The sequence below is a fragment of the Procambarus clarkii genome, chromosome 93 (assembly GCF_040958095.1).
Source record: "Procambarus clarkii isolate CNS0578487 chromosome 93, FALCON_Pclarkii_2.0, whole genome shotgun sequence".
NCBI lineage: Eukaryota > Metazoa > Arthropoda > Malacostraca > Decapoda > Cambaridae > Procambarus > Procambarus clarkii.
In genome coordinates, this window is record NC_091242.1 from 11,483,353 (window position 1) to 11,498,555 (window position 15,203).

At 41.1% G+C, this 15,203-nt stretch overlaps 2 protein-coding genes across 2 annotated transcripts in view; one reads left to right on the top strand and one right to left on the bottom strand.

Moving 5' to 3' along the window:
* LOC123747816 (venom protease) overlaps window positions 1-15,203 on the top strand; it is a 469,133-nt gene that overhangs the window by 231,741 nt on the left and 222,189 nt on the right. The window lies entirely within an intron of this gene.
* Window positions 1-15,203, bottom strand: part of LOC123750386 (sphingomyelin phosphodiesterase) — a 114,807-nt gene that overhangs the window by 63,434 nt on the left and 36,170 nt on the right. Inside the window, exon 5 of the mRNA XM_069319450.1 lies at window positions 6,042-6,225. Coding sequence (XP_069175551.1) covers window positions 6,042-6,225 — 184 coding nt within the window. The remainder of the gene's footprint in view (window positions 1-6,041; window positions 6,226-15,203) is intronic.

Below are 15,203 nucleotides of genomic sequence, written 5' to 3' on the forward strand. Positions count from 1 at the left end.
AGTATGGCTGAAAATTATAACAGGTTGGAACAGCAGAGCTAGGTAACGCTAGTAATAATCCAGAGAGTACAAATAGTTCTTCGAAGTACAGTAAACATGTAGAATTACCTAAGTTTAATTAAGAAGATCCAAAAATATTTTTCTTGCATTTTAAGAAATTAGCAGTCAGCATGAACTGGCCTGTTGATCAATGGGTTAGCATTTTACAAGGACAATTTAAGGGTAAAGCGCAAGAGGTATTTGCATCTTTGCCTGCTGAGAATTCTTTCGATTTTAAATTAGTTCACCAAAGTATTTTAAATGCATACCAGCAGACCCCAGAGGCACATAGAATAAAATTCAGAAACTTAAAAAGAGCACATGACCAGACTATTTCTGACTTTGTAAGGGTAAAATTAAATCACTTTGACAGATGGGTTAAAACACTTAATATTACAGAGTTTGAGAATTTGAGAGACCTCATAGTAACTGAGGAAGTATTGGGATGTCTACCAGAAAAATTAGCTTTGTTTATGACTGAAAATAAACAAACCACTGATCATATAAAACTAGCCAAGCTAGCTGATGAGCATGAACTACTTACTAAAGTGCCTTTTAGAGCACCAATTAATCATTTTAATGCTAAAACTAATCATTATGCTCATAAAAATCATGTTTTCCAGACTCGACCAGCTACTTCACCTTCTCCCCTTAACCCTTCTCCTGTAAAGCCTAAATCTGAGACACAACAGACAGGGTTGTCATCCTCAAGTAATGTAGTGATTAAGCCTGCAGTGGGTTCGGCTGTTCCGACCACTGGCAGATATTGTACGCATTGCAGGAGAAGAGGTCATGTGGTAAATTCCTGTTGTGCTTTGCACCCTGAGTTGAGACCAACTGGTCTAATTATGAGTAGGGGTTTGCAAACCTATAATGCCAATGTTGCTCCAGTCATGCCCAAGTGGATGACTAATTTTGATCCATTCCTACATTCGGGAACCCTATTATGTACTAGTGGAACCTGGAAACCAGTTCAGTTGTTAAGGGACACTGGTGCTTCCCAGTCTTTAATTTCTCGCCGTGTTTTTACTGATGTTAGCACAGAAGACACTGGAGAGGTAGTGTTATTGCAGGGACTTGGAGGTCATATCCAGCGTGTACCATTAATTAAGGATAACCTGATTTCTTCTATTACACCAGGTTGGTGCACTGTAGCAGTCAGTGAGCAGTTGCCCATCCCTGGGATTGATATCATTGTAGGTAATGATTTTGACAAGTGTCAAGTTAGTGGGACCGATTGTCCTGTTATGTATACTAAACCTAATGCAGTACTGGCTAAAACAGATGCGGATGATGGTGTAATTTATCCCGCCTGTGTTGTGACCAGATCCATGGGTAAGCAGAATGTGGTAAGTTCTGCTACTACCAAGGTGGATGTTCTCGAGGCCAGTACCCCTTCAGACAGGGAGGTGGAGGTGGACCTTGAAGATACATTTTTAGCTCACGTGGATGTCGAGAGTGAGGCCGGTGCCAAAGCCCTAATTTTTTCTGACCCAGATGGTCTGGTAGAGGTGGCCCAGGTACCAGTTCCTTGCCCGCTCGCTCCAGCTGTAGAGTTCCAGACCTTGCGTAAGTTACAGAGTACTGATCCCAGTCTAGCTGAGTGTTATGCAGAAGCAGCCGACTCCATTGATACTTTGGAGGAGAGTACGGGTTGTTATTTCAAGGATCGATGTCTGATGAGAAGATGGAGACCATCAGGAACTCCCTCATCAGATGATTGTGAGTCTAAAACCCAGCTCGTTGTGCCAACAGAGTATAGGGAGCAGGTATTGCAAGCTGCTCATGATGACCTGATGGGAGGCCATCAAGGCATTACCAGTATGTATCATAAGATCTGTAAACTTTTTTATTGGCCAAAACTTAAAAAAGATGTGGTCAGATATTGCCACAATTGTGTTGTGTGTCAAACTGTTGGTAAGCCTAATCAGACTGTGCCACGAGCACCATTATACCCTATTGTAGTGCCAGAGGAGCCTTTTACACATGTGGTACTGGATTGTGTCGGATCTTTACCCGTAACAAATCCGGAAATATGTATATGTTTACAATTTTATGTATGATCACCAGGTTCCCTGAAGCATATGCATTACGTAACATTAGAGCATCTACCATTATAAGGCAGTTGGAACGATTTTTCTCACTATTTGGTATGCCCCATATAATTCAAACTGATAATGGGAGTAATTTTTGTTCCACCACCTTTAAACATTTTTGTAATTCATTTGGTATAAAGCACAATTTTTCCAGTCCTTACCATCCTCAGAGTCAAGGGGGAATCGAGCGGTTCCACCAAACTCTCAAGCAAATGTTGAAGGCAACTGGGGAAGATTCACCCAGGCATTGGGATGATAATTTACCATTTGTTTTGTTTGCGGCTAGAGATGGATTGCACAGTGCACTAGGCTGTTCTCCATTCGAGCTTTTATTCGGACATCAGGTGAGAGGACCTTTAAAAATGTTACATGAGAAATTGTCAGGAGATGATGTTACAGCCAGGCAGAGTGAGCGTTACCTGACGGATGTAAAGAGCAAGCTGTCCAGAACGAGGGAGTTGGCCTTACGACATCTAAGTGAACAACAACAGGTAATGAAGCAGAAACATGACCAGAGGTTCAAGGCCAAACTCAGAGTTTTTGAGCCAGGATATTTGGTATTGGTCTTGAAGCCTCGTATGGGTACGTCTATGTCTCATAAATTTGCAGGACTATATCAAGTAGTAAAACGTCTTGGGGAAGTTACTTACAAAGTTTGCCATCCCAAACAGAAACGTCAGACCATGAGTGTACATGTGAACCGGTTGAAGGCTTATTGTGGGCCTAGTATTGTGGCTTGTGTTGCTGAGGAGGTAAATCCTGAAGAGTAGAGTGTTGCAGAGGAAGATAGTAATTCTTGTTTGTCTAATTCCAGCAGATCCGGGGAAGAATTGTTGTGTCATTTGCAGGATGAGGAGAGAGCAGAGTTCCAGGACCTTTTGGAGATGTCTTCTAACTTGTTTGGGGAGGTCCCCACTCAGACTTCTCTCATTACTCACGACATTAACCTGACAAATGTGACTCCAATTCGGCTACACCCTTATCGAGTGACACCCTAGAAACGTCGTATCATCCAGGAGGAGGTTGATAATCTTCTTCGACATGGGTTCATTAGACCCAGTCAGAATTCCTGGAGTTCACCGTGTCTATTAGTACCAAAACCAGAAGATAAGTGGAGATTAGTAGTGGATTATAGAAAACTCAACCAGGTAACTGTAGTTGATGTTTATCCTTTACCATTATTGGAGGACTGTATAGATACTATAGGTCATGCTAAGTTTGTATCGAAATTGGACTTCTCTAAGGGATATCACCAGATACCTCTTACAGATTTTGCAAGGGAAGTGACAGCATTTATCACTCCTGATGGAGCTTACGAGTTTAATGTAATGCCTTTTGGATTAAGGAATGCTCCAGCCACTTTTCAGAAATTAATGAATTCTTTGTTGAAGGATGTGCCAGACTGTAGTGCATATTTGGTTGACATTGTGATTTTCAGTAAGAATTGGGTAGATCATATGTCCAGTTTAAAGAAATTGCTTAATGTGTTACAACATGCTAATTTGACTGTCAATATGAAGAAATGTAGTTGGGCTAAAGGAACTATAGTGTACTTAGAACATGAGGTCGGACAAGGAAGGATAGTCCCATTGCAAGACAAGATCCAGGCAATTGTGGAGTACCCAGTACTAACAAATAAGAAGTCTGTGCAGAGATTTATTGGAATGTGTGCGTATTATAGGAGGTATTGTAAAAACTTTTCCATTGTTGCTGCACCCATAACAAATCTTCTAAGGATTTTAAATTTAAGTGGACGCAGGAGTGTCAGAACTCTTTTCAGAAGTTGAAAGGAATTCTCTCTACTTCACCTGTGCTAGCTAGTCCACAGTATGATAAAACTTTTATTCTTCACATAGACGCTTCAGATCTAGGAGCAGGTGCTGTTTTGTTCCAAGTAGGACCAGATGAGTTAGAACATCCTGTTTATTATTTCTCACGTAAGTTTGACAGGTCACAAATTAATTACTCTGTAGTTGAGAAAGAAGCACTTTGTTTAATACTGGCAGTGAAGAAATTTGAGACATATTTGTCAGGAAATCAAGTGGTAGGGTCAATGGATCATAATCCATTGACATTTATCAACTCTATGAAGTGTAAAAACTAGAGAATACTTAGATGGTCATTGATTCTGCAAGAATTCAATATTGCAAATTCGTCTTATTCCTGGGAGGCAAAATGTTATTGCTGATACCTTATCCAGAGGATTTCCTGTTGCACTGCCATAATATGTAGTGTTCTTTATTCATACGATGTATGTAAATTTCGTATTTTTTTTTACTGTGTGAAATTTCATTGCTTTGTACTTTGATTTTAGTTGAAGTGTTTTCATGTTGTATTTTCATGTTATATTTCATGCAGTCAAAAAATGAAATCAACCTTCAGTTAATTTCATTTTTTTTCTTAGGGGACGGGAGGGATGTTACGAATCTTACAAGGATTCTAACATTACTCTTGATGCTTATATACTTTATTGTCTTGTTTTATAATTAATATAGTATCCAGTTGTATGATGATAGAATACGGTATGTTAATTAGTGTAGCATACTGTAGTGTGCCTGAGTTGCATTATATTGTATGAGGCTTTTTTGTGCAAGTTTATTCATGTTGGTTTCTCCGTGTGGGGGGATGACCATATCTGGATGTGGCCAGTGTGGGAACTTGATGTCAAACAAGTGGTTATAGTTCAACCTTGATTAATTCTTATTACTGTTTGCCAGTAAATTAGTTTGAGCAATGTAACAGTATTTAATACTATTAAGATTAATAATGATTTGAATATTAGTACTACATTTTGTTAGTTGAATTTCCACAATACTTTATGTGGATGTTTAGTTGATATTGTGGTAGGACGCCTGCCCTAGGGACAGACGCTTGGTCAGAGGCGTGGCAGCTTTGGTCGAGAGGAGACATGTTTTTAAGTTAAGTCCGTGGTTACTGTTATTTTAGCTAAATACTCGGTTAATTCTTTGGGTAGATGATTGTGTATTATCCCTTTTAGTAATTCATGTGCTGGTGATATTGCTCATTGCTCAATAAGGATTTTTATTTATATTATTGCATGCTAAAGAATATTTCTGGCTATTATATTTACCATTTAATTGTTATGTTTGTCACCCTTAGCGTAGATACATTGTTTTCCCAATTTATGCAGTGTTGTTTCTTTACCCCTAGACACCTGTTGGCAAGGCCGATATAATATATATTGATCACTGCGGGAAAAGAACTGTACTAAGTCTCAAGGGTTGTAACAGTGACAAATCCCATGGCCTACCTCTTGCCACTGTAACAGAAGCAGGAAACTTTTCTCAACAGCTTATGCATTGGACACTTAATGGACCAAAGACCAGCAGTATAATGTCAAAACTGCGCTTTCCCGCTGAGAATCGTGCATGAATCGGCCTCTTGGAATGCCTGATTTTCAGAATGATCGGAAGTCTTGCTTAAAAGAATGTTTCTATAAGCCATTTGTCTCTGGATAAAATATTTGATGAATGACATGTGTGATATTGCCAGGTTTATGTCTTTTTACTCTCGTATCGGCATCGTCAATGATATCTAGCAACTAGTGCATACACTTTGTCACACGGTGCTAATATAGCCTTTCGGACTTGACATTTTCTTTGGATAATTACTTCTACATGGGTTAAGCTTTAAGCCGGGAATGCTTTAAACAATGCAGTTAAGTGAAACTTTGATCGATAAAAGTTTCAACCTAATCAGCTGTGAGTGACGTGTTGAGTGTTTTGGACAATATTTTAAGAATGGTCTGCAGCCGTCTGTAAAATATTTACCAGGCTAAATAGAACAAAATATTACCCTCTCAAAACTCTACAAAGAAAGCACTGGGTTTTTTCAGGATCATAAAACTGCATTTGCACATAAAACAAAAACATATGAATTACTCACTCTAGTGGAATTTTCTCGATCTCCATCAACATAGTAGATCCTATAGGCAGGGTTGAGGCCGTACCATGGTGTCTGGCTGGGAGCGATGTAGGCAACACCCACAGGACGCTCACCGTCGTGAAAGATCTCCAACTCGTCAAAATGAGTATGGCCGTAGAACAGGCCACGAATGGTGTTTTCGTACCTGCAGAGAAGAAATAGGTGGTCCTGTCGTTAAATTATTTTAGCTGATTTTTAACAAATAAAATAAATCGCTAATAAAAGGCAGCTTGCAGAATTAAAAAATAAATATATCCAATAGTTTTAATTCTACTATTGCTAAGAAATAAATTGTGTACCAAAACAGTTGATACGAGTAAAGTGAAAACGTTTCGGTCCCTAAAGTTCCAAGCGGGCTGTTTTAGTGTTTCTTTTCTTTCACTCAACTTACTGCAACTTTAAATTATGTTTATAAAATAACCAAACGCATATATAGCACAATTTTTTCTGACATTATTACATTTAGTGCATTCCTTTCTCACACAGTTATATGTAGTTCATTCTCTTTCCACAACAATCACGCGCAGTAGATATTCCACATCAAGGACTCAAACACACACTCCTGTGGTTGTGGTACATTAGTTAGTTATTTGAGTAGCTCCAGTATTTTGTTATTTTACTGTGTAGATTTGGGACCTGGCGCTCCAATATTTTCCATGTGTATATTATTTGATATCTTTCTCGTCTTCCTTCTGGTCAGTACATTTGGAGAGCTTTGAGACGATCCCAATAAGTATGATGCTTTTTCGTGTCTATATATGCCATATAGATTATTTGTATTCCCTCTATTTCAGCAATCTCTCCTGCTCTGAAGGGGAAGTCATTATTGAGCAGTACTCAGGGCAGGACAGCACAATTGATTTGAAAAGTACAACCATTGAGATGGTTGGATTTGAAGGCTCTCGTAATCCATCCTATCATTTTTCTGGCTGACGCAATATTTGCTTGGTTATGTTCTCTGAATGTTAGGTCATCAGACATCATTATTCCCACATCCTTTACATGCTGCTTTCCTACTATGTGCAGATTTGCTTGTGTTTTGTACCCTGTATTTTGTTTAATGTACTCATTTTTACCGTACCTGAGTTTCTGGAATTTATCTCTGTTAAACATCAGGCTATTTTCTGCTGCCCAGTCGAAAACTTTATTAATATCTGCTTGTAGTTTTTTAAGATTTTTAGCAGACGTAATTTTAATGCTGATTTTTGTTTCATCTGCAAAGGATGATACGAAGCTGTTACTTGTGCAAATGCAAATGCAATGCAATGCAAATACAATTCGTCTTCATCTTTAAAAGCATAAATTAATAAATGAGTCGCAACATGGTTTTACAAATGGCCGTACATGTTTAACAAATTTGCTATCTTTTTATTCCAGCAGATTTGAGGCAGTTGATAGTGGTAAGGATTGTGATGTTGTGTACCTTGACTTTAGCAAAGCTTTTGATACAGTGCCACATGAAAGACTGATTAAAAAGATATAGGCTCATGGTATTGGGGGTGCTATATTAAGTTGGATTAGGGCATGGCTATTCCAAAGGAAACAGAGAGTTAGTATAAATAAGGTTAAGTCAGAGTGGGATAATGTTGTAAGTGGAGTGCCTCAAGGCTCTGTCCTGGGACCTCTGTTGTTTAACATATATATAAATGATTTAGATTCAGGTTTGAGTAGCAACATTTGCAAATTAAGAACATAAGAACGTAAGTAACTGCAGAATGGCTATTGGCCCATACGAGGCAGCTCCTATCTATCACCACCCAATCCCATTCATATACATGTCCAACCCACGCTTGAAACAATCGAGGGTTGTTGCATAGATAAAAAATGCATAGATATTATCAGCAGGGAAGCGGAACGCATAGCAGTGAAAATAAACAGCAATAAAACAAAAGCAATGACCGTTAAAATGAGAAGTCAAGACATCAGACTCACAATACAAGGACATGAAGTTGAGTGGGTTACCTCTTTTCAATACCTAGGAGTCATAATAGACAACCAGTTGAAATTCACTCGAGAAATTATATATCTTCGGCAACGGAGTAAAGCCAGAAACTCAGCTTTGCGCTCCCTGACACGTCTTAGAGATGGTGCATCTCTACCAGTACTCAAAATGTACTACGTTCAAGCAGTTACGTCACTCATTGACTATGCTGCCCCTGCTCTTACATCCCTCAGTGATAACGAGTGGGAGAAACTGGAAGTGTCTCAAAATGATGCTCTCAGAACAATGCTGGGAGCACCTATATGGACGCGTAGAGAGAACCTAAGAATGGAAACCAACAGAAAACAGGATCAAACAAAGGATTGCCACCATAACAGCAAATTTGTTGGAACCACCGCCAGACTGTCAATCAAAGACAGCATACAGAGATCCCTTCAGAAAAACCTTTAATATGGAACCAAGCACATAGATGGATAATCTGGTCAAGATTCTAGAGAAAGTGGTCTTGAAATGGACCATTAAAAACAAAGGGGAAGATAGATCATATCAACACTTTCGGCAGCCTCCTACATGGAAAGAATCGAGTCTAAAGATAATCATTGAAGGATTACCAGTTAAAAAATCAGCATGTGACTCGTAGAGGCTCAAAGAAGTAATAGAACAACAAATGAAAACCATCTCAAGTCCTACAACGCTCACATCTTTACCGATGGATTAGTTAATCAAGGAAGAGGTTCTGCTGGGGCAGCAGTTTACACTAACATCCATGAAGCTTACTGGAGCATGAATAGTGGGTGCTCAACATTGCAAACAGAATTATATGCCCTGAAGGAGGCAATAAACTATACAATTGAGAATAATTTACATGATATCATCATTCATACCGACTCTAAATCTTCGCTCCAGGCATTGTTATCCAGTCAGCGCAGAGATAATATACAACTCCTCACAGAAATTTAACATATAGGAAAAGAACCCCATAATCTAGGGCTGTCAATCACCCTAAATTGGATACCAAGTCACATTGGCATAGATGGTAATGAAAAGGCAGACTCACTAGCAAAAACTGCCACTGCTCTACCAGTTGTACAAGTTCAAATACCTCCCAGTTTTTTACCGATTAAGGAGCAAATCAAGAAGAAAATACTCCCAACTATCAAAAGTCGCCACAGAGCCAAAGTAGCGGAAGGAAGATCCACTGCGATATGGTACGAACAAGCCACTGGTTACTCCTCTTTCAGACCTGGCAAAAAGATATCCAAAGACATTGCAGTAGCCTTACACAGACTCAGACTTGGTTACAAGTGCTGCTGGGAAGTAATGAACCCCATAGTTAAAGTGTCATATCTGTAAAACAAAAACAGAGGCGCCACTATTGCACTACTTACTGGAATGTGAAGCTACTGAAGCCCTGCGCATCAAACTAAACATTAATCCAATGACAGCAGCTGCATTAGATGCACATTCCACCGCGACTACAATGATTAGAAAAGCCGTTGAAGAATGGGACTCACTAATGAACATTCTGCATCTACATCCGCCTCCAAGATAATGTTATTAAAACAAGACTAAAACCAGTGTACTAAAACAAAAGCGAAAAATAAACCGGGAAAACGGAGGAATCCCCCACCTCCATTTTAAACTTTGACCCCAAATATCACAGTAACAAGGTTATCGCGAATAACCGAACTCAATTACGGGCTACCTACCTTACCTTGAGGCTACCTTGAGGTGCTTCCGGGGCTTAGTGTCCCCGCGGCCCGGTCGTCGACCAGGCCTCCTGGTTGCTGGACTGATCAACCAGGCTGTTAGACGCGGCTGCTCGCAGCCTGACGTATGAGTCACAGCCTGGTTGATCAGGTATCCTTTGGAGGTGCTTATCCAGTTCTCTCTTGAACACTGTGAGGGGTTTGCCAGTTATGCCCCTTATGTGTAGTGGAAGCGTGTTGAACAGTCTCGGGCCTCTGATGTTGATAGAGTTCTCTCTCAGAGTACCTGTTGCACCTCTGCTTTTCAACGGGGGTATTCTGCACATCCTGCCATGTCTTCTGGTCTCATGTGGTGTTATTTCTGTGTGCAGGTTTGGAACCAGCCCCTCAATTATTTTCCACGTGTAAATTATTATGTATCTCTCCCGCCTGCGCTCAAGGGAGTACAGATTTAGGCTCTTTAGTCGGTCCCAGTAATTTAGATGTTTTACTGAGTGGATTCTAGCAGTAAAGGATCTCTGCACGCTCTCCAGGTCAGCAATTTCTCCAGCTTTGAAAGGGGCTGTCATTGTGCAGCAGTACTCCACTCTAGAGAGCACAAGCGTTTTGAAAAGTATCATCATCGGTATAGCATCTCTAGTGTGAAAAGTTCTTGTTATCCAACCTGTCATTTTTCTTGCAGTTGTGACGGCTACTTTATTGTGTTCTTTAAAGGTAAGGTCTTCCGACATGAGTACACCCAGGTCCTTTACATTGCCTTTTCGTTCTATGTTATGATTTGCCTGCGTTTTGTACGTGGTTTCTGTTTTTATATTTTCAATTTTTCCGTAGCGCATGAGCTGAAACTTATCCTCGTTGAATACCATATTATTTTCTGTAGCCCATAGAAAGACCTGATCTACATCTGATTGGAGGTTTGCCGTGTCCTCTATGTTGCCAACTCTCATGAAAATCCTAGTGTCATCTGCAAAGGATGATACAGTGCTATAGGTTGTGTTCTGGTCTATGTCCGATATGAGGATGAGAAAAAGTACTGGAGCAAGCACAGTACCCTGGGGGACTGAGCTCTTCACGGTTGATGGGCTGGATTTTATTTTGTTGACTATTACACATTGGGTTCTGTCAGTCAGGAAATTGTAGATCCATCTGCCTATTTTCCCGGTAATTCCTTTTGAACGCATTTTATGTGCAATAACACCATGGTCACATTTATCAAAAGCTTTTGCGAAATCTGTGTAAATTACATCAGCGTTTTGTTTGTCTTCCATAGCATCTAATGCCATATCATAGTGGTCCAGCAATTGCGACAGGCAAGAGCGCCCTGTTCTGAAACCATGTTGTCCGGGGTTATGGAGATGCTGTGATTCCATGTATTTTGTGATCTTACTTCTTAGCACTCTCTCAAAAATTTTTATGATGTGCGATGTTAGTGCTATCGGTCTGTAATTTTTTGCCTCTGCCTTATTTCCTCCTTTATGGAGTGGTGCTATCTCTGCTGTTTTTAGTATGTCAGGGATAACGCCAGTATCTAGGCTTTGTCTCCACAGAATGTGAAGGGCCTGCGATAGTGGTTTTTTACAGTTCTTGATGAATATGGAGTTCCAAGAATCCGGGCCTGGTGCAGAGTGCATAGGCATACTGTTTATGGCTTCTTCAAAATCTAGTGGGGATAGGGCGACGTCTGATATATGATTTGATGTTGGTATCATATCCATGAAAAATTCATTTGGGTTATCAATCTTTAGTGCATTTAATGGCTCACTGAAAACAGAGTCGTACTGCTTCCTCAGTAACTCGCTCATTTCTTTGTTGTCATCTGTGAAAGTTCCATCTCCCTTTCGCAGGGGCCCGATACTAGATGTGGTTTTTGATCTTGATTTTGCATAGGAGAAAAAATATTTCGGATTTCTCTCTATTTCACTGATGGCCTTTTGCTCTCTTTGCCTCTCCTGGGTTTTGTATGATTCTTGTAGCTTGAGTTCAATTGTTTCTATTTCTCTACCTAACCTTCTTCGCCGTTCTTGAGATAGGGTGCGACTCTCAAGTTGTTCCGCGATTCGTTTTCTTCGCCTATATAGGGAACGACGTTCCCGTTCCAATCTGCATCTCTTTCTCTTTTTTCTTAGGGGTATGCGGTTTGAACATATCTCTAGTGCTACTGAGCTTATTTTTTCCAGGCACTGGTTCAGGTTTGCATTTCCTAGCTGTTCTTCCCAGTTTATTTCTGTGAAGTCCTGGTTTATTTGTTCCCAGTTTATCCGTTTATTATTGAAGTTGAATTTGCTGAAATCTCCTCCACCGGGAATCTGGACTGGTTTTGAAGGTCCATTCCCCATGGTTGTCAGAACTTCAATTAAGTTGTGATCTGAGTAACAGGTATTTGTAATCATTATGTTCCCGATCAACTCATCATTATTAGTGAAAATGAGGTCCAGCGTGTTCTCCTTCCTAGTTGGTTCTACTATTTGCTGGTTTAAGGCAAACCTATCGCACATCCGTAGCAGGTCATTTGCATGTGCCTGCTCATTTAGGCTACTTCCTGGTATTCTTTCTGATATTACTGTATTAGCCAGGTGCTTCCATTTCAGGTGCCGTAGGTTGAAGTCCCCAAGCAGGATGATGTTCGGAGCTGGATTTGTGAGGTTTTCCAAGCAGTGCTCTATTTTCATTAGTTGGTCTTTAAACTGCTGAGGGTTTGCCTCCGGTGACTTATATACAAGGACAACAACTACATTTAGGATCTCTATTTTGACTATCAGCACTTCCACCATATCATTTGAGGTGTTTAGCAGCTCAGTACAGATGAGTGTGTCTTTGATGTAGAGGCTGACCCCACCCTGAAGCCGGTGTTTCCTATCACATCTGAAGAGATTGTAATCTGAGATCCATATTTCACCATCAAGGTAGTCCTTTGTGTGAGTTTCCGTTAGGGCTGCAAACACTGCATTTGCCTCATGAAGGAGACCATCTATAAAATGAACTTTGTTGGATTTGCGTGTTTTTATACCCTGGATGTTGGCAAATATAAATGATGTTATCGTGTTAGTGGAAGTGCTGGATGCTTTAATTGGTGTTAATATCCGAGGCTCTGGTAAGGAGGCCACTGTGTTTGCGTCCTCTCTAGCATTTGACCGAGTTGGTGGTAGAGTCTGGTCATTTTTAGCCATTCTTCTCCTCCTCCTCTTGCTAAAAAATTATCCCGGTTGATGGAGTAGTGGCTGTTTTCATAGTGGTAGTCTGTCGGTTTTATTCGCCTGGTACCTCTTATATGAAAAGCTGGGCATTCAGCATTGAAGCACTCTTTCCTGTCCAAAGAGTTCTTGCAAATTTCTGGGTGAAAGAATTCACAGCTTTTGGTACATTTACCTGTATTGAGGAGGTTTCTGCACTTTCTAGGGTGATCGTGTGTACATGTTCCATTTATTCTTCCCGATTCCCCATGCTTACAGGTAGCCCATCTGTAATACCAACAGATTTTGGGGCCTTGTTTTATTTGTTTCCCTCTGCCAGGGACCGCACTCTGCTGCGGCGCCCCCGACACTGTGCCCTGCTCCGGGGCCTGTGACACTGCGCTCTGCTCCGGTGCCTGTGACACCGCGCTCTGCTCCGGTGCCTGTGACACCGCTCTCTGCTCCGGTGCCTGTGACACCGCGCTCTGCTCCGGTGCCTGTGACACCGCGCTCTGCTCCGGTACCTGTGGCACCGCGCACTGCTCAGGGGTCCCCGACTCCGTGCCCTGCTCAGGCATCCCCGACTCCGCGCCCTGCTCAGGCATCCCCGACTCCGCGCCCTGCTCAGGCATCCCCGACTCCGCGCCCTGCTCAGGCATCCCCGACTCCGCGCCCTGCTCAGGCATCCCCGACTCCGCGCCCTGCTCAGGCGCCGCTGCCACAGAGCTCTGTGCTACAGCTGGTTGTACCTTGGTGTCATGTACAGTTTGTTTGAAGACATTAGAAATTGCTATGCAGGCATTAATTAGTAATTCTCTGTTTTCGGCGGGAGTTTTATCCAGGATTTCCATCAATTTCAAAAAAGTTACATCATCCTTTTTGCAGAGCCAGTACACAGAGTGGTCACTGGGACCATTTCTCCTTGAATTGTTAGTCATGTTGGCACATTTTTTGTGTATGGCTGCTGAACAGAGTTGGCATTGAAAGCTCTGTTGGTAATCTACCTTCATGTTGCATTCTATGCACGTTTTTATCAAAGCCATTTTTTGAACACTTCTGTTCAGTGGTGATGGTCTTACAAGGTGGGGTGTTGACCGGTGGGGGAGTTGACCGCGGGTGTTGGCCGTGGGAGCTGGCCGTGGGTGTTGACCGTGGGTGTTTACCAACTTGAGATAGGCCTGGAAGAGGCTGTATGGACGGCCAGTGTTGCTACCACGTGTCGCACTCTTAATTTGTTTTGTTCACTTGTTAGATTACATTACTTGCATTTTCCCACCTTAGACCGTGCTACATGGACACTTCGTTCTGAGTAGCTAAATCTAAAACAACAACAACGTGTATCCTCTGCAAGTCAACCATATATATGCAACCTTAGTATATTCCCTGCAAGTCAACCAAAAATATACGCAACCTTAGTACATAACCTGTACGTCAACCATATATACGCTGCCTTAGTACATAACCTGTACGTCAACCATATATACGCTGCCTTAGTACATAACCTGTACGTCAACCATATATACGCTGCCTTAGTACATAACCTGTACGTCAACCATATATACGCTGCCTTAGTACATAACCTGTACGTCAACCATATATACGCTGCCTTAGTACATAACCTGTACGTCAACCATATATACGCTGCCTTAGTACATAACCTGTACGTCAACCATATATACGCTGCCTTAGTACATAACCTGTACGTCAACCATATATACGCTGCCTTAGTACATAACCTGTACGTCAACCATATATACGCTGCCTTAGTACATAACCTGTACGTCCACCATATATACGCTGCCTTAGTACATAACCTGTACGTCAACCATATATACGCTGCCTTAGTACATAACCTGTACGTCAACCATATATACGCTGCCTTAGTACATAACCTGTACGTCAACCATATATACGCTGCCTTAGTACATAACCTGTACGTCCACCATATATACGCTGCCTTAGTACATAACCTGTACGTCAACCATATATACGCTGCCTTAGTACATAACCTGTACGTCAACCATATATACGCTGCCTTAGTACATAACCTGTACGTCAACCATATATACGCTGCCTTAGTATATTCCCTTCAAATCACCAACTGTTGTGTCTGTCGCAAACCTGCTTGGGTGATATGTTCTGTTAATTTTATAATGAGTTTCACGTAGAAATATAAAATTATAATCTTAGTAATTTGGTCTGCAAATAATTAAAATTGTTTAGTATTCAAGTTAACCATATAATTATAGAAGCGCTGGTTACTTTTACAATATTCACTATGAATAATCTTGTGTACGAATAA